Source organism: Hydractinia symbiolongicarpus, chromosome 9, assembly GCF_029227915.1.
Source record: "Hydractinia symbiolongicarpus strain clone_291-10 chromosome 9, HSymV2.1, whole genome shotgun sequence".
NCBI lineage: Eukaryota > Metazoa > Cnidaria > Hydrozoa > Anthoathecata > Hydractiniidae > Hydractinia > Hydractinia symbiolongicarpus.
In genome coordinates this window covers 23721700-23742123 of record NC_079883.1, presented here as the reverse complement: position 1 = coordinate 23742123, position 20424 = coordinate 23721700, and the positions used below count along the sequence as shown (strand labels likewise).

The 20424-nt window shown below is 32.2% G+C and overlaps 2 protein-coding genes across 5 annotated transcripts; both read right to left on the bottom strand.

Moving 5' to 3' along the window:
• Positions 1-4961: 4961 nt before the first annotated feature.
• LOC130656476 (TNF receptor-associated factor 4-like) lies at positions 4962-8565 on the bottom strand. Of its 4 annotated transcripts, XR_008984935.1 has the most exons (6): positions 8176-8562; positions 8024-8075; positions 7443-7547; positions 7272-7369; positions 6810-6923; positions 6099-6138 (listed from the first exon to the last, which is right to left on the bottom strand). XR_008984935.1 is itself a non-coding variant. In XM_057459338.1 (5 exons), the coding sequence occupies exons 1-4, from the start codon at positions 8349-8351 to the stop codon at positions 6822-6824; spliced, it is 435 nt and encodes a 144-aa protein (XP_057315321.1). In that variant the 5' UTR covers positions 8352-8557; the 3' UTR covers positions 4962-6122; positions 6810-6821. The 4 variants fall into 4 exon arrangements, 2 of the variants coding, with proteins under 2 accessions (XP_057315321.1, XP_057315322.1); XM_057459338.1 differs by lacking the exon at positions 7272-7369 and having other exon boundaries at positions 4962-6122; positions 8176-8557; XR_008984934.1 differs by having other exon boundaries at positions 7272-7547; positions 8176-8565.
• Positions 8566-13724: 5159 nt separating this feature from the next.
• LOC130657149 (TNF receptor-associated factor 6-like) lies at positions 13725-16954 on the bottom strand. Its single transcript, XM_057460113.1, has 5 exons — positions 16758-16954; positions 16605-16656; positions 16148-16252; positions 15328-15441; positions 13725-14706 (listed from the first exon to the last, which is right to left on the bottom strand). The coding sequence occupies exons 1-5, from the start codon at positions 16925-16927 to the stop codon at positions 13975-13977; spliced, it is 1173 nt and encodes a 390-aa protein (XP_057316096.1). The 5' UTR covers positions 16928-16954; the 3' UTR covers positions 13725-13974.
• Between the last annotated feature and the right edge of the window lie 3470 nt (positions 16955-20424).

The following is a 20424-nucleotide window of genomic DNA, read 5'->3' as shown; positions in this document are numbered from 1 at the left end:
CATATACACATCGTAAATCAGTCTATTAAAAAGTTACAGTTTGGCAAAAAGAAAACTACAATTATATAATATTCTGCGACTGTTGGCCACTTTAATATATTATTCTCGTTAATAAAATTTTACTTACTGTTTATAAAAAGACAATTTATTTCTAAAAATAAAAACTATCTTGCCTGAGTGAAGTTTAAACGATGATTCTGAGGATGTCAACAACAAACAACAACAACAACAACAACAACAAAAATGCAGTAACAAATCTCAATTCTTCAAAAATAAGGAAACACGTTCATGCACACTTTGATTACAGTGTATATCCGGTTTATGAATGACAAGACGATTGGGTAAAAGTTGCTAAATATGATAAAATGATCTTGGTAGGGTTTTTGCGAAAGTAACTTTTGCAGTTTTTGTAAGATTTGCAAAAGATTATTTCCCGCAAAAACTTCCAATTAGAGAAATGATCTATGAGAATTTTGCTACTTAAGACAATCCATAAAAAACTAGTCGGAATTACAAGAAAAACATAATCTCGTATTATACAAGGACTGGTGTGACCCTTTTATAAACATGAAACGCTAAGTTATCAAAGTACAAATAAACAATGGAAAATATCTTCACTATTAGGGATCGTCTCCAAGATCGTTTCAGTTTTGATACGAATTGAAACGATTTCCATACGATGGAAATCGTTTCAATAATTTTTTTACATCGTTTCATAATCGTATCATGAAAGAATTAAATGTTTCATGTTTTATTTGCGAAACGATTTTGTTAAAAATGAAACGATTGTGAAACGATTGTGAAACGATTTTGAAATGATTAGAAAAAATTCTGAAACGATTTGATACGATTGTCAAAATATTATTTGTGATACGATGTAAAAGTCTTCGAAGTTATTGAAACGAATTTTGAAACGATGTCGAACTAATTAAAAACCAATTAAATTATTGTTTCTCTTTCTTTTATTCAACACAACATCGACATCATCAACAACATCTTTTATCGTAAATATCGTAAAACAGTTTTTCAAAACTAAAAATAAACAGTTTTTCTTAAAACTAACAATTTCCTTTAAAATGGAAAATATTTTAGAAACTTATGAAACTGACGATAGTGACTGGATGTTCGACAGTGATTCGGAAACGGAACATAGTGACGAAGAGAAAGTTGAACAACTTTATCGAGGTTTGGATTTATTTTAAATTCAGTACGCGGCACCGTTGTTTTGTTCTTGTTTTTTTATTTAGACTTTCTTTTAGAAATCTTGATAACGCGAAGAGAAATGGTGTGCCTTTTTTTAATTTTTTATGCAGCTTTTTCTTTTGTTTTTAGAAATGACAAGCAAAGATAAAAATCGTTCCACGCATATAAAACACCACGATCTTGTTCCATGCATAAGAATTTATGTCGAACAAAGCTCAGCTGGAGCACATCTTCAAAGTCGAAGCGATACAATGTATACAAATGGCGTAACTTTACAGGACATTGTTCGTCATTAAAAAGTACACTGGGTATCACCGTAAGTAGAAATACCATCCATAGACTGATGGTACCGCCACGTCGAAAAACAACTTCGAGCAGGAGATTTAAAAACTTGGTAGATGCTCGTGTTCCGCCAAAACGGAACACAATGGAAAAAAGGCTTCATCCAGATTTCCATTATACAAGCGCGCAAGTGAGCATAGTGAACCAGATGGCGACTCTTTGCGATGTTGACACACTTTGTTTGTCAGTAGACAACAAAAACAAGGTGGAGGTTGGGATCCCGGCAACCAGCCGTCGTAGCAGACATCGAACTTTTTATTTAAAAAAGGACGCGCCAAATTTTGATGATCATGATTTCCCACATGCGAATTGCAAACTGGTACCTGCTGGTTATCAAGTACTCCGGACAAAGTTAAAGAGGAGTCTATCATTTTCCATTCCTAAACCTTTGTTTCGAAAAACAAGAAAACGGTCATTGTCTGAAGGAGACACAGTGACAAATTTTATCAACAGTAAAGCGGAAATATGTGAAGACAAACTTAAAAGAAAAAAAATTAAATGGCCAAGAAATGGAAATTTAACTGTAAAACTTTTTCCGTCGCGGTTAGTAGAAAGTACAAACGTAATGCACGTAAATCATTTGATGGAACTTATCAAACTTGAGAAACGTTTTAAAAATGTTTTTAATGTCGTATTAATTGCCGATGGCGGACCTGATTGGTCAGTGAAAGGAATAATAAATTTTATGTCGTTGGGTTTTCTGTGGCAGAATTCCAAGTTGGATTCGCTGATTGTGCAATGCTATGCACATGGGCATTCACGGTTTAATCCGATCGAAAGGAGTTGGTCGTATTTGACTAAACAAATCATTGGCGTAACTTTATCGGATAACATTGAAGGAGTTGTGCCTGCGGTGAGTGATGGGCTAAAGTTTGAGACAATGTGACAATAGAGTGTGCTAAATTCTGGCATCAAAAAACTTATGCTGGGTTTGAAATTGTAACAAAAACCGTTCTCAGCGATAATGACTTATTACCACATATCAAAACAACGCACAGTCTCCTCAAGACCTTCGCAGATGCTTCCGCCAAAAAAATTCGTGAGCAACCAGAGTTGTCAGAACTACAATTAGTGTATCAATTTTTCGCGAAACACGCTAATCGAAAAGGATACCAGCTATAGAGTTTTTCAGGTGCTCATCAAAAGACTGCCAGCATTGCCAATCTCTTCCACCAAGATTCAACAAATTCATGAGCATAACAGAAAAATTTGGAGGAACATGCTCCTGCCCTGAAGTGAGTGATATTCATAATGGACACTACAAAACATTTGTAGATATGTTGCTGGCACAAAATTATCGGTGCAAAACCAAGGAGATATTTATCATACACAACATGGATTGTGCAATCATCATGATTGTTCATATGCTTTTTTTTCTGCAGCTGATAAGACGCGTCATATGCGTCTTATGAAACATTAGGGTTTTTAGTTTATACAGTAAATTTTCAAATATATATTTTTATAAAGTTTATAGACATTTTTAATTTGACTTTGAGTAAATTTTACATAATTGAAAAAATATTACAGAAAATGTATAGTTCATGTTTTTGATTACCCCTATCCCTTTTTCCTAAGCGTTCTATGAAAAAGATAATTTTGTAAACGAGGCTGAACAAATGTGTGGTTTTAAATTGCATATTACATTAAGAAGATGTACATCTTTTATATAAGAATCGGTTTTTAGGAAATTTACTGGATTACACACTTCATTTTTATATAATAATATATTTTATAAGAACATCGAGGCTGAGAATGGGTTAAATAATCAAAAAGTTAAAAAAACTGAAGGCTGAAACGAAAAAACACTTTTCTTATAAAAAAGTGTAAAATCAGAAAATCTTGCGAAGGCAGAAAAAAGAGGAAAAAGAATATCATAAAAGAATGAATAAATTTGTTTATAATTTTAAGAAGAAAAAAAACCTTTTGTTAATTAATTAATGAGCATTGTTAAAACCGACGGGTCTCACGAGAAAGTAACTCGTTAACTTCGCTCACATCTGACGGGAAAGCTTCTCGTTGTTTTGTTTGATAATACCGTGACCGACAAAATGTTTACGCTAGTTCGCAAAATCACGTCATTCTTTTTTAATTCCACTTGAGTGTACATTTAAAACAGACATTTGAACTATTACAACTAAAACGTTATTTTCATAACGATGACTTATCAAGTAAGTTATATTCTTGATTATTCTTATCTTTTCTAAAGTTAGTGATAACCAACTTATACCTTTCGTATTTTTTTATATAGATTATCGAATTCAAAAAGAAAATGAAGGTGCAAGCACTCGACCCAGAAACCAAACACTGGTTGTTTGCATCAATACTTGATTTAGGGGAAGAAATAAAGGTGACATGGAGTGGATATTCGAGAGATTATGACTGTTTGTTGCCCAGATCTTATGTACGACAGCCTGTAAAAAAACGTCTGCTGTTGACGCGTAACGCCATTATATGTATATGTTTTTATAAAAAGTGTGTAAATAGTGTTTGTTATGATATTTCAGCAAAAATTTATTCTCTTTCTTTTCTCCCACGTCGTTATATTAGCGATAGTTAAAAAAGTTTGTTATAAGCAAGTGTCCCCGAAAAACGTAAACACGCTCTCGACGTTCAGCATTCTTAAATCATATTCAACAATTTCATGTTTTGAAACAGGTACAATTTTACTCACAATCGGTATGACGTCAATGAACAGCTGGTGTTTACAGAGAAAAAAAATCTATTTTTAGTAAGTTAAGCCATTATCACTAACTAAAATCACTCAGGCTACTGAAATACTGTGGTACCATTCGATTCGTAATAATAATCGAAAAAATTGTATATCGTATTAAAAAGAAGTCCAGAAGTTCTTTCTCCCACACGACACAGCAGGCAATAAGTCAGCCCTGCCCTCGGTTTTGTGAGAAGAGATGTTCTGCGAAGACTCTAACAATTGAGTCTCCTGTACAGTTTTGCTTCATGTTAAACTGTGCCGGTGACAAGCATTTTCGAAGCATGTCACCGGCGACTTCTGTGATATACAACCTAATGATGCCCTAACGTAATGAGTTCTATTAATAATTATTGCTTTTATTCTTCTTATGTAAAAAAAAAATTAAATCAAACATCCTGAAACGATCTCAAATAAATATGCTGAAACAATTTCCGAAAGAAAATCTTTATAAATAATGTTTTTATATACGCGATTTTTTACGATGTAGAAATTTACCTATGTGACAGCGCGTAGGTTTTATGGAGAGACCTTTATTAGATTAATAATTTCTTTTATGTTAAAAGAATGTAAAACAAACACCTTGAAACGATTTTGAAACGATCTAAAATAAATATACTGAAACGATCATAATGATACGATTTTAACAACGAATTATGGTTATGTGAAACGATTTCAAGAATATAATAAAACAATCTTGAAACGATTATGAAACGATTATGAAACAATTTTATTTTTTAATGAAACGATTTACAAAATAGTGAAACGATTTCCATACGATCTGAAACGATTTCAAAAAATTAAACATTACTTTAAAATCGTTTCAAATTCGTATCACATGCTATGCTAATTAAAAAATGAAACGATTTGAAACGATTTTTTTTGAAAACAATCTCGGAGACGATCCCTTATGAACCGCAAAGTTGTCCACAAAACAATCGTGATTTTCAAGCCGGTTCGGATTCTTGTTTGCTATTAAAACTGTGTGAACATGTCGGAACACAAAGGCTTTAAGTGGATTTATTTTAGTCACAGTGGTAACAAAAAGGTAAAAGTTTTATCATTTCGTGAAAACGGTAAGAACCAATGTTAATTCTCACTTTTATTATTATCTCATATTTAACACCCAGTAAAATGTTCACAATGCCTTGAAAATAGTCTGTTATATTTAAACATGTCCATAACAGTCACAGAATAAATGACAAGCATTTGAGAGACATTAATGATCGAAAAAACAGTAAATCGCCATTTTGTTACTTCTAACATGTTTTTCCAATTGTGGCATATTTAGAAAATTTGGTAATCCCACTCCTACATTTCTCCCATTTTCAGGTCTTCCCCAACACTTAGGTTCATTATGTGTCAAAGACGAAACAGTCACACTTTTTATTACACCTTTGCAGTCAGTAGACTGCAATCGTACCTTCATTGGAAATGGCCATACTAATTCGTCATCATTCTCGCCTTTGCAAAGGTGAAAATACACGCCCATTCGAGCTTTTTCAGGTCCACGCCATTCAGCACCTAATTGACATTTGTAGCCATTGTATGATGAATAGAAATAAGGACTTTCCAAATCTGCACACAATTTTACTGTGTTATAATTAGTTATTGTCCATTGAAAAAACCCCATCGAATTCACACATGATAAACGCTCAATAATCGCATCTTTTCTCAATGATTTTGCTTCACAGTCCCTTAACCTGTCTGTTGTATTCTTTAATTCCTTCTCACAACTGGATAGTCTTTTTTCTGTCATCGTCAACATGTCATCTCTTTCTTTGATTTTTATTTCACATTCCTGTACTCTGGAGCTAAGACCGTCAATTAGTTTTTTTATATCTTTTCCATTATAATCACCATCTTTCTACGATAGAAACAACCTGTTGTTTTAAAAATTTAAGATTAACAAAACAGCAAGAATATTTACACCGACAATAAACTGCTTGTACAAATTGCTCGTACATTGTAATAAATATTCGGAAACACTTGCTTACTATTCAATTTCACTCACTCGGATCCATTACAATCATGATGAATACATTTTTGTGAAAGGTTCAAAATTCTTCAAATTTAAAAAAAAAATGGCTACAGATACTAAACAACCTCATTACTAAAAACCATGTTAACTTGAGCAAGATCGACAGATAATTCATAATTCTACAGATACCCGATGCAAAAAAACGATCAGCAAATCACCACAAACAAGGGTGGATCGAGTTTTTTGCTAATGGGGTTTTGTTACATATTCTTCATCATTATGATAAGGAAATTTTAGACTGAACGTCACGATTTTGATATTTAGGAAAGACCACTTATTGAAATTCGTTTTACGCAGACTAGACGCAGGTAAGGGTTGTGTAATCTAAAGTAATTAAACCCATAAAAAAAAAAGATTCTTTATGTTCACATAAAATGTACAATCGAAATGTAACAAAAATAAATTATTAAAAGAAATATTTATACTTTTTGCATTGGTATTACAGATTTAAAGACATGTCTATGTTTTTCAAAAAGTTTACAATCCCTGGTACTGTTGATTTCTTTTACATACCTGATCAGAACATTAAACAACATGCTGTTGTAACATGTAGCGATAAATTTTCTTGTTACAACCTTCATTCTGGCATATTACTATGGTGTAGTCACAATCTCCATCTAAATGGGGCTGAAAGAAAAAAAAATCAGTCAATGAACACAGGAATATAAAATGTTAATCTTTAAATTAACAAACTTTTAATTTGATTAATTGGTCGAGTCTTTCGCGCGTATATTATTTTAAAAGTTGAACATAATAAAAAAAACAGAGTGAGATAATTTACAATGAACTTTACACTTTAGCTGCAACTAATTTTCCGAACCTGATAAAAAATATTTTCACGAATGAAGCAGAGAGAACTTAACCTAGCGAATTTAATGCTAATTCCCTAAGTACGCGACATTTTTCTACCCGCAAAAATATTTCAGTTTAAAGTATATTTTGCTAAATCGTTATTAATAAATTTGTTGATCTTACTTGTTGCACCTTTTCTGTCATAGTTTGTCATCAGTCATGGTTTACATACAACCTTAGACGTGTTTGTATTTTCTCTTACGTAGTTATACCACTTTCTTCTGTAAAGGCAAAAGGACTTTACAGCTTGGGCGTAGATGTTGTGTCTAAACGTTTGAATAAGTATACTAGTACCTTCAGGTCCCTTAAATCATTCACCCAAATGCAACCTTTTGCTACATTAGAGCATCGCACTTTTAAGTTGAGGACCATTCTCTCTAATCCTTTATCTGGAAACACCTACACATAAATAGATACATACTAACTTAAACCGGATAAACACACTAGATTGTAGTGAAACTGTCTTACTGACAGAATACATTGTTTAGCACTTTTCAAGACAAAAAAAACGAAAAGAAAGAATTACGGATATGAAACATATGCCAACCATGGTACACCTAGTTCAAAGTCAACTGTTTAAAATCTTTTATAACAAACTATAAATTAAACTACCCTAGTTAAAGGCTAACTTTTTCCCCATAGTTTTTCAGGCTTCTTTAGAGATTTCAAATGTCTCTCTAGTAAACATTATTTCCGTACATACTGAGATAAAAATTTAAAAATCGTCAAGGCTCTCTTAAGGCAATGATTTTAAGTGTAAACTATATAAAAGATGCTTAACTCCTCAAGAACATATCTTCCAAAAAAAACATTCCAATTTTTTTCAAACTTTGTTTTTATTATCATTCGCAGTTAGGAGATTTCAATAAACATACCTGATTGGAGTCAATCACCATTCGATCTAAGGGACAACAAAGGTCTATGTTTCTAGAAAAAATGTATAAAACAAATGCGAGAATAAAGACGGCCTAGTAAGTTAGAACAAACATTACAGAAATGAAAATAAACAAAAATAACAACAACTAACTGAGTTGAGGAATAATCCTTCATTTGCTCAAAACACTGCTCACAAAACTTGTGTCCGCATTGTATAATCTGTACAGGCTTTCTCAAAGGATATTGACACACACAACATTTCAAATCAGTGGTTACTTCTTCAACAAAATTTGCGTCATAGCCACCCTCTACGATAACAACATCCATGTTGTACTTCTTTTTTTATCTACCACCTTTGAAGAAAAATAAACATGTAACTAAAATTTAAAAACATTCACGGTAAACTAGTCATTAACCCATGGAAAAGAGTGCTGACAATTCGTCCATATACACAACATCAGTATTTGTGCATTCTGGTTGATGTGCATCGTTTAAAACGTACTATGGTGAAATATCGTTTAATAATATTTTTTTGCTTTAAATTTCTCACTTCCTTCTCTTTTCTTCAATATTTTTTCTTTCACAAGACAGCTATACAATTTTTGTTATTCATAAAATGAATATGAATTATTAACATTGCAATGTTTTGCTTACGTAACAAGTGTGGTTTTTCAGAGCAGCTTGAATTCATTTTTTATGAATATGTTTTATGTTGTATCGTAACTTGGTTTACACAATTCAGTATGATGCGCAACTTGGTCAAGCCGAAAAAACGAAGTACACATGTGTTAGACACGTAGTTACTGTAATACTAGATATCAGAAAGACGTATATCATTTACTATCTGTGTATTTACTTCCAAATCCCACGATATAAAATTCTTGACATATTTTTATCTTTTTTTAAAGTCAAAATAAAATTACTATTTTTAAAAAAGGTCGCTGCATGCAAGAAGATCAAAATTGAATGTTAGAAAGGCAACAAATTTGCTGGGTAAGCAAACGAGAGGGCTACTCAGGCAAAATGAAAAAAAATCCCTATTAAAATGATTAAAGCGATGCACAAACTTTTCCGAATAAAATTATAAAAAAGAAGTCGTTGGCATAATCGTTCGTTAACAGGAAAAAGATAAATAAATGTATTTTTATTTTTTAGTTTCCAAGATAATGAGATGAATAAAAATTTGGAACACCTAAACATAAATTAACATAAAAACTACAATAAAAATGCAACTTGGACAACAGACCGACATAATTTTGTAGAAACTAATTTTTTAGCTTCAAGGAATCTTTCGCGGAAGACATACATTAATTAGCCGAGCAATTTGTTTATTAAAAAACATTTCGTTTTTACTGACGATTTTTTTTCGATTTTAAAATTAGGTTTTAGCGGCCATCTCTTCGGCTGGATGCGTGAGGTTAACCGTGAGAACCTTCTTACTTTTAAAGACGTTAACAACGAGGTCAAAGATTTTTAAGAAAAAACCCACAAATTACTATTACTGACCTACCAAACCTGCTAGAATACAGTTGTTTTTAGAGATGACTATTGCTGTACAACCGATAGCAGTGAAATAAAAAGGTTAGTGCTTTTAGAACATCATTGTTTATGCGTAAAATAAAATTTAGGTGAAAACCCCTAGTTTTGTGAAAAGGATGCAACATGCAGGAGAAAAACAAAAGAAAAGATATTCATATCTGCATCATATTGTTCGCACCATCGCATTAGGTTATTATATTAATTTATTTTGTCATGCTGGCCGGAATAACTTCCATTCACGATCATAAACGCTAAGTTAGAGAATTCAAATAATAAACACATACCTGCTTGCAGTTAATTACCAGTCGATCTAAGGGACAGCGAAGGATTGCGATTCTGTGATATAACAAAACGCACATAAAACTAAATAAAAACTCTGAGGAGTGAAAGAAAGAAAGATGAAATAAAAAATAACCAAAAAATATCAAACTAACTGAGTTGAGGAATAATTCTTCATTTGTTTAAAACACTCCTTGCAAAATCTGTGCCCGCATTGGATAATCTGTACAGGTTTCTTAAAAGGATAATGACACACAACACATTTTAAATCAGCAGGTACTTCTTCAACAAAGTTTGCATCATAGCCACCCAACGCCATAGCCATACTTTACTCTATATATGCACAAACTTTCTTTAAACTGAAGTTTAGATCAAAACGTTAAGTACTGCTAAGCTACCAATTATGCTGAAATTTATAAAGTTAAACAACCAAACCTGGACAATCCGACAAGAAAGCCACAAAAACTAACAGTATATCTTTTTGCTGATAAATAATATCATTTAAAGCCGAAAATCTGCAAATGAAATTCTGAGCAATTTTACAGCAAAAAAAATCCCCCCTCCCCTCCCTCAGCAATTTCAATAAAAAATGAAGTTGCTTATAAAAAGAAAAATGTGTAGTCGTTACAGGTGTGTCATTTTATGGATTATAATGAACTTTTATTAATTGACATAGAGAAATCTGTCTAGACAGAAAGTAGCCTAAAGCGGAGACTTATGTAAGAACTACACTCGGAACTAATTATATAATTTATTTCAGGTGAAACATTTATAGGAAAAGCTTTATAAGCGAACATCTGTAAGAATTGGTAGTTCTTTTTGAACTAATTGTATCCGCTTTAACTAAATTCACCTACAGTTATCTTCACTCGATAATACGAAAAAATTCATAACCGGGCTAAAAAATTTTATTCCAGTCACAAGACTGGAACAAAATATTAGTGTAGTTAGCTACCATAATGCTAGTCACAAATATAAACCAGTAAAACATAAAAGGGTACATGCTTCACTCAAAAGTTTATTTACACGATATTATTAACTATGTTTCTACAATACAACTTTAAAAGCCACTAACCAGAACAGATATTTCAGCTCTTCTAAATAACGACGCCTATTCAATTTACATTTTGAAATCATAACACACGGCCTCATCCAAAAAATTAGCTGCTTCGCTGTTAAAAAACACAATACCCGAGAATAGCTGCCGATGTCAAAAAGTACGTAACAGATATAAACAGCTACTATATACCCGGGTTTACTTTATTGTAAAAACAACAACGAAACTGGATAGAGCACATCTGTTTACACATCCTTTGGATTTGAACGAATATGCAAATCGAACATCACACCAACAGTATCATGTCATCCTTCACCATACCTCCTTTATTACTTAAACAAGACAGATCAAGCAGGCTTAAAGTTTTTTTTACAGTTCGAGCCTTATATTTTATTTTTAAGTCTTAAAAACAAACTCCAGTTAACTGTTGTTCGTAAAAAATCATTGAATTTCACGATTTTGTGTTTACTTTTTGTGTTTTATGATTTTGAAAACATTATTTGATAGCACTTCAATTATTTTTTTCCCGCGTACTGGGTAACGTTTCCTAGATGTTCTTTAATTTTTCAAATGTTCAAGCTGTGTTTCCTATATGCATGTGTTTTTTATTTATTTTATTTTTATTTTAGACGTGTAGTTATAAAAGCACAAGCATTGTTTTACCTCTTTTTTTTAACAGTACTGTTGTGATTCTAATTTTTACGTGTTTGTTTAAATTCTATTCTCTGAAGTTGATATAACCAAAATTTATACCAATAACTTTAGCGTATTTTAACCCACAGATTGGAAACCATCGATTTTTTAAAACAATCTATTCCTTTCTCCGTTAATTTTTTAAAACAAATTAACACAGAAATGCCACCATCGACAAAAAAATGTCAAATTTAGGACCGTTTTTCTATTTGTCCATTTCGCGAAATGTGCTCGCAAAATAATTTTTTTCAATAGTAAGAACAAAAGTAATTTATATTGATAAAGTCGGCTTTATTAACATGTTAACAAAACTCGACTTTTGAAGTTTTTATCAGATATATATTATCTCTTACGCAACAAGTTAAATTACCATGTAAGATTTTCTCTTATCCTCTTCTCGAATTCTTTCTAATATGGCACAAGCATTGCACAAGAAGTTTTTGTATGAATTCTTTACATGTATTCCGGCCTGTCAAATATCGCAAGACCACCCGAAAATGGTAAAAATCATCTTGAAACTTAGTCATTAATAGAATAGCTCTTAGAAAAACAAAATGAAAATTTGTACATGGCATCCTCCATATGCAGTTTTGTTAATCTGTGTTGATAAGCACATTACTTTAATTTCATGTGGTTTTCAATTTCAATTTTTGCACTAAATAACACAGAATAACCAAGAAATACTCATTCATCTAGAAAAAATGGTTCAAGGTGCCTGTTAGGAAAGTTTGCAATAGCAAAAAAGCACAAGTACTTGTGAAAATGGATTAAACTGCGCGTAAAAAGTTGATATTATGCATTGTGTACTAGGACTTATGCGGGTTTACATTTTTTTGAAGGGGGATTTTCACGAAGAGAATTGTGAATGGCACATGCTCAGATACATTTCTTCGGCGTATTCGCCGTTTAATTCGCTTCGTGATAATCCTCCTTAAGTTGGTTTAAATAATTGGAAATAAAGTTTCCAATTCAATGATCGTGCGTTTTTTGTTCCTATTGTTATTATAAATGTTAAAGAAAAATGTTTGTTGACTTCACAAAAAAATTGCTGCTGTAGGATAGCGCTGTTATAAGTGATTAGACAGATAATGACAAAACGTCAGGATTTGAGAAGTAAGAAAAGAAATTATTTTTCTTACTTTAAAGTAAAATTTCGTGTATACTAAACTAAACAAAAACCTCCAATATATGATAATAAAAGATAATTTCAAAAAACAAAATAAAAACCCTGCTAGGTAAATCAATGCAAATAATAATATAAGACAATTGGATGGGATTTTGAGGGAATGTAAAATATGGAAACAAGATTTAAAAATCACGTAAATATTTACAAATTGTAAATCAGTACATTAAAAATATAACGCATAGTAAAAACTACAAGCATATATGATATCATATAAGTGTTGATAAGACTAATAGTTTGCTTTAAAAAATATTAGTCAGGAAATGTATATTGTTGTGAAAAAGCCAGATACATCTATTGAGTTAAAGGTACTGTCCGGTAAAAAATTAAAACTTGATATTACTTACATCTCGGCCCAAAAGTAAAGAAAAAAGCATTTAAATACAACCAAAATTAAACTGAATTTGTTTACTTGACCATGCCATTCTCAAACGCCATCTTTACTGAACTTCGAACGCGGAAAAGGACTGGGTAAAACATTAATATGCGCAATTTATGCAATGACGTATTTTTTGGGTTACCCCTGTGTAGTGGCGCGTGCAGAAAGAAAAATCAAGAAAAAAAAGTTAATGATTGTTTTCTCGACCAATGAAATTTACTAAAACTGACACACGTTAGAATTTAAAATAACAACATGAATAGATTTGCAACTGATCGCATCACGGGTGATTTGAATAGAAACAAAAGAGTTCAATCTCCTTCTTTATTTTTACCTCCATGATAGAAGTTATTTCCCCAGCAATTTTCATTCAGCGTGATTGAAGTCAATAAAGGTTTCGCTCAATATTATCGCAGTGCTCTTAAAATTACTTAAAAATATTTCTTGAACTTACGATATTTTGCAAAAGTTTATTCGTCCAGACAAAAAGGTTGCCTATTCAAAAGTTTGAAAAATTCGAAACAAGAATAAATGATGTACAAGTTGTATGAAGATTGATAATATATGTGGTTATAGACAAGTATAAACAGGATATATAGAAAATATAGAAAAGGAACAACGATCAAGCAAAATAATTGGCTGGATTTATTTAAGCAGAAGTGGTAAACCATAGGTAAGGTATCAAAACTAATTTTATTTCTCTGCCTTTCGTAATTCTCCAGAAAACTAAAAAACACTTTATAGTGATAAAATTAGGAAAGAATGAAGAGCGAAATCACATAACAGCTGTGAGAGAGACTAAAGAAGAAGCGTTTGTGTGTCAAAGATCGAAAAAACAATAAATCACCATTTTGTCATTTTGAGTATATTTTGTCAACTGCGGCATGTGTAAAAATTCTTCTGATCCGATTCCCCTTGTTCTCGTACCTTCAGGTCTTTCCCAACTGTCAGGTAAATTATGTGTCAAAAACGAAACAGTCACACTTCTTATACTACCATTGATGTCAGTAGATTGCAATCGTACTTTCATTGGGAATGGCCATACTAATTCATCATCGTTCTCGCCCTGGCAAAGGTGAAAAAACAAGCCCATTTGACCTCTTTTAGGCCCATACCATTCAGCACTTAGTTGACATTTGTAGCCATTATATGATGAATAGAAGTAGGGACTGTTCAATTCTTCACTCCATTTAACGCTGTTGTAATTATTTATTGTCCATTGAAAAAACCCCATAGAATTCACACATGATAAACGCTCAATAATCGCATCTTTTTTCAATGATTTTTCTTCACAATCTCTTAACCTGTCTTTCGTAGTCTTTAATTCCTTCTCACAACTGCTTAGTGCATGTTCTGTCACCAACAAGTTTTTCTCATTTTTTTCTAACTTGTGTTTTGTGACCTTCAGGTCTTTCTCGCAATTGATTAGTCTTATTTCAGTCATCATTAACATCCCATCTCTTTCTCTGATTTTCATTTCACACTCCAGTAATCTGGAACTAAGTCCAGCAATTAATTCTTTGATTTTCTTGCCATTGCAATCACCATCTTTCTACGATAAAAAAACATTTTGAAATAAACATCAACACGCTGTGAGATACCAGCTTATAAGATCTGATGTTTTAAAACTTTATGATTAACAAAACATAAATATTTCCACCAATAATTAACTGCTTTAACTTATACTGCTTGCATTACATATTGGGAAACACTTCTTCAGAGCTTAATATTCAATTTCACTCACTTGAATCCATGACAATCATTAAATTCTTCAAATTTTTGAAAAAAATGGCAACCTCATTACTAAAAAACCATGTTAACTTGAGTTAGCCATCTTTTACTATACCTAATGCAATCCAAAAAACAACGATCAGCAGATCAACACAAAAAAGAGAGGGTAATGTTTTTTGCTTATAGTTCGTAACGATTTTGATAATTTCTGATATTGAAATTCTTTTTACTCAGGTTAGACTCAGAAAAGGTTATGTAATCTGTAGTAATCAAACCCATAAAAAAAGATTTCTATTCACATAAAATGTACAATCAAAGTGTAACAAAATTAATACAAATTTTTGAAATCTAATTATTTAAACTTTTGGCACTAATATCACAGATTTGAAGTCATTTTTCAGAACCTTGACAATCCCTGGTACTGTTGATATATTTTACATACCTGACCACAATACTGAACAACATGTTGTTGCAACATGTTACGTTGAATTTGCTTGTTGCAACCTTCATTCTGACATGTTACTATGGTGTAGTCGCAATCTGCATCTAAATGTGGCTAAAAAAAAAAGCATAACGAATAAATGTTAAAAAATTTAAGTCTGCACAAACTGTTATAAACAAGTAATTCACATTTAATTATTTAATTGACAAAATCTTAGATGTTAGATATTGTTGGCATAGCATTGTGACCATTTTTTTATTTTACAAGGTGTTATTTCTTTACCGTGAACATATATTCCTTTTATTCTTCGCCCGAAAAACGCACGAAAGTCTAATAAAAACCAAGTATCATTTTTTCTAACATGACAGTTAGTACTTGGATAAAATTAAAAAACTCTCCCTACTGAGTACCAGAAGTTAAAAACCTATTAGCTTTGGAAAAATTAAATAAAATATAAAATGAATTTCATGTTGATCTGCTCGCTTACAGTGTTCATGATATCTCACTTATCAATTCTTTAGTAATTTATTATTTTTCCAGCTAAAAGTGTTTTGTCGTTTAAAAATAAATATATATATAGCTGTAGTTTTCTATTTTCTTATTCAAAAAACTACTGAAATTACCAATTTCATACGAAACTTTTAAATGAAGTATTCACTCAACGTTTTCCAAATTAAGTCTGGGGAAAATGGTTAATAAAATTTCGGATTTGCTTGTATTTATTCTAATTCACTTTCTGTTTTAGGTGTTTAGGCATTTCATAATTTGTAACAGCATTAGACTCGGAATATTGAAATACTATACAATACATTTTCAGTACCTGCAAATCTCTCAAATCATTCACCCAGATACAACCCTTTGCTACATTAGAGCATCGCACTTTTAAACTGAGGATTGTTCTCTCTAGTCCTTTGTCAGGAAACACCTAAAGTTAGGTACATAATACAACTATGATGTTATTACACAACTTGTTAATACATCCTTTTCCATTTCTCAGGACAAAAAAGGAAAGGAAAAAGAAAGCAGTGTTGAGAAACGCCATAAAACCTTCATAAATTCCCTTAAAAAATATTAATTTTTTTTTATTTAGCGTAGCGAGTACGTAATTATTTGAAATTAAGTTTTTTTAATCATAGACAATTTTTATTTATTTATTAAAAATATTAAAACTATTAATTGAATTTTAAGTTAATACGTATTTTTCCTCTTTACTAGAGAGAATAAAACAACAACAAAAACAAACAACAACAGACAAGAACACCCTAAAAAATACTTACTTGGTTCGAGTTTATAACCATTCGATCTAAGGGACAGCAAAGATCTGTATTTCTATAGTAATACGAAATATGTATAAAACAATTGTGAGAAATAGGAAAAATAGGAGTCAAAAAAATAAAACAGAAAGAAACAAGAATGATAAAACAACAAACCGAGTTATGGAATAATTCTTCATTTGTTCAAAACAGTCCTCACAAAATCTGTGCCCGCATTGTATAACTTGCACAGGTTTCCTGAGAGGAAAATGGCACACAACACATTTTATATCAGTGGCTACTTCTTCAACAAACTTTGCATCATAGCCACCCTCTGCCATAGCCATGCTTTAATTATACTAAAGGATTAAATAAAAAAATACTGTTATTGTGACATGCCTAGTTGCAATTAATGGCACGAAACATTGCAGGAAAGTATAGTTAACAAGAAAACATTAAATGCATCACCATAAAATAGAAGAAGGTGGGATTAAGAGACTTTTTTGTTCTTAATAATTTTACTTTCTATTTTAATAACTCAAAGACACTGTCATAAATTAGATTAGAAAGAGATTTTAGAAAAACAATTTAGTACAAACGTTCAGCAGTTGGCCCAGAATGGTCAATGTGATGGTGAAAATGTTGAAAGTACTTGGACCACTTTGAAGAATTGTCTTCCAGAAGTTTTTGATGATACCTGTGGTTGAACAAAAGGACCAGCTAGACATACACAGACCTTGTGGTGAAATAATGAGGTTAACCAGTGTAAAAAGGAAAAGAGCAAAATTTTGAAAGCTTGGAAGTCAGTTGGTAGTAAGAATTACTTACGAGCTAAGTACTGTGGTACTCCTACAGCAGTGTATAAGGCAAAATTAGAAGGAGAGAGAAACAGATTTGCAGATGTGTTAAGAAGGGAAGACCATTTAGTTTAAATGTTGGTGTGTCTGTGTTGTTTGTTTTAGTCTTAGGTCTGTTGATAGGGTTCAGAACAGGTTGTCCATGGGAGTTATTGTAGGCAGATGATTTGGTTCTTATAACAAAGTCAATGAAAGAATTAGTTAAAAAGTTTGAGAAGTGGAAGGACTGGAAAAAAAAAGTTAAGAGTGAATGTAGCAAAGTCTAAAGTCATGATTTGTAGCATTAAAGTCAAGTGTGATCTTGTAGTTTAGTGGCCTTGTGGAGTTTGCATAGGAAAGGGGTTGATAGTAACTCAATTTTTTGTCAGACTTGTAAGCATTGGGTATGTAAGAAGTACAGTGGTATTGGAGGAAGGTTAAGAGCTGACATTTAGCCTGTATGGAGGCATTGCAAATGTGAGATTATAGACAATGAAGTATTTCCAGCTTTAATGATGTATAACAGTACCTCGTTAGAGATTAGTTGAGAATTACTTTTACTTAAGTGATATGTTGTGTAATGAAGGGGGTATTGGAAAAATTATTTGTTTGCGGTATAGGTTCCACTTGGAAAAGGTTTATAGTTATTTTCTTTGTTGACTAGCAGAGTCTTGTCATTTGAGGTAAAAGGTTGTATGACGCCTGTGTAAGAAGTATTATGTTGTATGGTAGTGAGACTGTGGAGATCTGTTGTTCAAAAAGTAAGGGCTTTTGTTTTTTTAGTCATTGAATAGATTACAGTGGCTCTTAGTACTAAAGTCTAAAGATCAAATTCAGATCCCAATACCTGGACACAAAAAGTTGGCCATGATAAAATCAAAAAAAAAAAAGAAATCAAGGAAGATGTCAAATCAAGGAAGATGTCTTATAGATATATAAAAGATGCCTTTTTAAAGATAAAAAGTTACATTAAAGATACATTTTAGTTGCTTCTACATCTTTAAAAGATCTAAAAAACGCGTCATAACAGAATTTCTTAAAAAACTTTAACAGACGTCTTTGGAAAGACGTGTTTTCCAAAAGATGTCTAAAAGAGATCTTTTGAAATAGACCTTTGAAAAGACCTCTTTTAGACACTTAAAATGTCTTTTAGAGCCTTTGTGATGGCTGGGTGCAGTTTTAACTTTTCCAGATATACTATCTTACAGAGTCCTGCATGCTAGAATGCCTACTTTCAAAAGTTTGTCTTATAAGTACCCAGTGACCAAATAATCATCAATTCAAAATAACCACCTAGCGCAATAGTTATAAAAACTATAAAAAATGCCCATCGAGCCTAACTAGCAACCTTGGCTATTTATTTTTTATATTAGAACAATAATTTATCAAAAAAGAGAAGAATCCTTGAGGTAGAGGTTGCTTGAATCGTGATTTGGGATACCTCTGAAATGAAAGTATTTCAAAGTAAACCATGCATATGTTTAAAATTAATGCAACATTAGCGGGCCTGGTCCTTCTAGATTTCTTAAACCAATAAAAATGTTTTATCTATATATTCAATGAATATCAGGTAAAAAAAAGAAGCAATGCAGGGAAAGTTTAAGCATTTTCTTTGTAATGTACTTTTTTCAAAAAAACTTTTGCTGAAATCTGAGTGTGTGCTGTTCTTATTGACCGAAAGCCAATGCATGTTTTATTAGATCGAGTAAAAAGCCACACCCCCTACTCTACTCTAAAAAGAAAACCCTAGAGACATATAACCTGCTATACTAAAATTCCTTACATTTCTGTCGCCTATCATTAACAAGCACAAAGTTTGTCATTTTTACCTAATTTCTAGGTGGAGTGCATAACTTACAATTTTTCATTTGTGACATAAGGGGACCTGTTCCCACAACCTCCATCCACAACCCTTTATATATAGCTATTGATATTGACTTAGTAACACAAAAAAATACAATCTTTGCAGTACATATAATTGCGTGTGACTTGAGAAAAATTGAATCAAATAGTGCCTCTCTGAAAACTCTAAGCTACAATTTTTTCTTAGGACTGTTTACAGTAAATTTGCCATTATGTTTTCGTGTGCAATTTGGGATACAAAGCTTTGAGTTTCCCTTAAAAGTTGCATAATTCTTTTTCAGGATGGGGGGAGGGATTAAAGAGGGAAGGGTGTGTTGTTTAACGGTAATATCTTGTTAAAATTGCTTCGAAAATTACATCAACACCCTATACAACAGCCTCAAGTATGGCCAAAGATCCTGACTGACCAACGATCCCCAAAAAACTTTTACAGAATGAGAGATAGGGAAACACAAAAGACAACACAAAAACGCATTCAAAGAAGCAAAAATCCTAGTCAGAATATAAATCATCTAAATAAACCTATGTATGTAGCCAGATAGCTACAAAAAAACAATAACCTTTCAAAGCAACAACTTGCCGTGGCAGACATCCGACTCAGCAATTTAAAATTCGAAGAAATGTAGTTGTCCTCCGTCGTAGTGCTTTTTTCTAACCAGACATCAGCAACCTCGCCCCCGGAGCCTTTTCCCGTTTTCATAATTTAGGTGAAGAAACGTATGCATATAGCTCCTGGAAATGAGTTTAAGATAAAGAGGAAAACAGTTGTACACATGCGCAATTAAAGTATTTCAGATCACTTGTTATTAAAATTTCTTCTGGTAAAGTTAGGGCCAGGGGGTGGGGATAAAAGCATAGCCTAGTGAAATTTTAAATTTGCGCTCGCGATATGTTCACATTTCTTTACTGCCTCGCGAAAAATTCTGTAACACGTATTCAAACTCGAGCGCGGACGAAGGTAGGAGTTATATTGTAATACACGACAGAACAAAAATCGTTAAAAATTACGGCCTACTATCCGCTGTCTCAAACCCTCAATGGACTAGACAAAAAGTTCGAGATATGGCGCGACTTCAATTTCAAGATATTTTTATGGATCGTATAATAAGGTCGGATAAACTAGGTTGTTGGGTGCGGTGTAAAAG

What these genes read in the sequence shown, in the direction of transcription:
- LOC130656476 (XM_057459339.1), bottom strand. Translation starts at nt 8,351, where the DNA reads ATGGATGTTGTTATCGTAGAGGGTGGCTATGACGCAAATTTTGTTGAA. An exon ending in AAGGATTATTCCTCAACTCA is followed by an intron (nt 8,076 to 8,175) that starts GTTAGTTGTTGT and finishes CATTTTTTCTAG; the next exon opens with AAACATAGACCTTTGTTGTC. An exon ending in TGGTGATTGACTCCAATCAG is followed by an intron (nt 7,548 to 8,023) that starts GTATGTTTATTG and finishes ATTTATGTGTAG; the next exon opens with GTGTTTCCAGATAAAGGATT.
- LOC130657149 (XM_057460113.1), bottom strand. Translation starts at nt 16,927, where the DNA reads ATGGCTATGGCAGAGGGTGGCTATGATGCAAAGTTTGTTGAAGAAGTA. An exon ending in TGGTTATAAACTCGAACCAA is followed by an intron (nt 16,253 to 16,604) that starts GTAAGTATTTTT and finishes ACCTAACTTTAG; the next exon opens with GTGTTTCCTGACAAAGGACT. An exon ending in TTGTTCAGTATTGTGGTCAG is followed by an intron (nt 14,707 to 15,327) that starts GTATGTAAAATA and finishes TTTTTATCGTAG; the next exon opens with AAAGATGGTGATTGCAATGG.